Below are 1,410 nucleotides of genomic sequence, written 5' to 3' on the forward strand. Positions count from 1 at the left end.
GTGTGTGTGTGTGTGTGTGTGTGTGTGTGTGTGTGTGTGCGTGTGTGTGTGTGTGTGTGTATGTGTGTAGGAGTGTTGTTACAGACACACGCATACATTTAGGCGCACATGCATATATATATATATATATATATATATATACACAGACATACATACACACAGACATACATGCACACATATATACAAACATACATACATACACACACAAATACAGATATATATATATATTCACACACACACACACACACATATATATATATATAATTTGTTGACGCACAAACGGGAGATTAATATCTTTAAAAGCGAAGAAATACAGAAATATTTCATAAGTTCATGTTTTCTTACCAGGGCTGTGAGGAAAAAGTGGTAATTCTCTTGTTGTTGTTAAAACTTTCTGATGAGCTGTGTGTGCGGGTACTAAAAAAAAAAATATATATATAAAACAATTTAAAGCTTACTCAATATGAAAAATGAACAGAAAACTTTACTTTCGGATTAAACCATTTTTTGAACAGAGAAATTATGGTAGATTTAACACAAATATAGCTTTTTTTACTCACTATAATTCGGGACTAAACTTTCGCCAGAAAAAAAAACAAACAAACAATAAAACCAATATCAAACACTGAGGTAAAACTTCATTTGGAAGAGTTATGCTTCTCATACGAGCGATTAACTATTGGCTGTTCTAGAGTGGGAAGCAAAAAAAAAATCTATTTGCAAAAGAAACCAAAGCATATTGTTTACCAAGAGATTTTGCAGGAAATACTACATCCTACGATGCTCTCCAGTATCCACTGCTCTTTCTGAATGGTGAAGATGGATACTATTTCGGCATAATACCAACAAACCCGAAGACTGCACCAAAAAAGCAGTTTCCTGCATGGACTTCAATATCAAAGCATATTCTCCAATTACTCCCACCAAGTCCGCAGTAAACCATTACGCCTTATTTTTTTCAAATAATTCATTACTACATATTCTCACGTGACTCCATAAGCTCAGTTTAAGTTTCTTATTCTACAGACACACCAGTAATCCAATGTCAATCCTTCGGCTTCTGCAACTGTTCAACAGTTCACTTCCCCGTTGCCGTCTCCTATTGCAGCGCCTTTCCGGAGTGTACCCATTTACATACACTATCTCCATTATACCTACGTTCGACTGGAGGACTTCGAGAAACGGATTCAGGAGGTTCTCAATGATATCTCATACGACGCCCTTCAGAAGGTTGTTCATTCAATCCTTGGCAGTTTAAGGAAACTGGCTGACACCACCGGTGGTTACATTGAAATATTAAGATTAACTTTCGTTCTCTCATGTAATAAAGAACATGTATCATTTGATTCAATGAATTTGTAAAAAGGAATATGGATTTTAATGCTTACTTACTTTTCACCAACCCTGTAT

General features: G+C 35.4%; 1 protein-coding gene across 1 annotated transcript in view; it reads right to left on the reverse strand.

Annotated features, from left to right (window-relative positions):
• The window catches only part of LOC106879656 (inter-alpha-trypsin inhibitor heavy chain H3), a 46,780-nt gene that overhangs the window by 2,937 nt on the left and 42,433 nt on the right, over positions 1-1,410 (reverse strand). Inside the window, exon 18 of the mRNA XM_052967932.1 lies at positions 346-417. Within this exon, the coding sequence (XP_052823892.1) occupies positions 346-417 (72 nt within the window). The remainder of the gene's footprint in view (positions 1-345; positions 418-1,410) is intronic.

This window comes from Octopus bimaculoides, chromosome 5, assembly GCF_001194135.2.
Source record: "Octopus bimaculoides isolate UCB-OBI-ISO-001 chromosome 5, ASM119413v2, whole genome shotgun sequence".
NCBI classification, from domain to species: domain Eukaryota; kingdom Metazoa; phylum Mollusca; class Cephalopoda; order Octopoda; family Octopodidae; genus Octopus; species Octopus bimaculoides.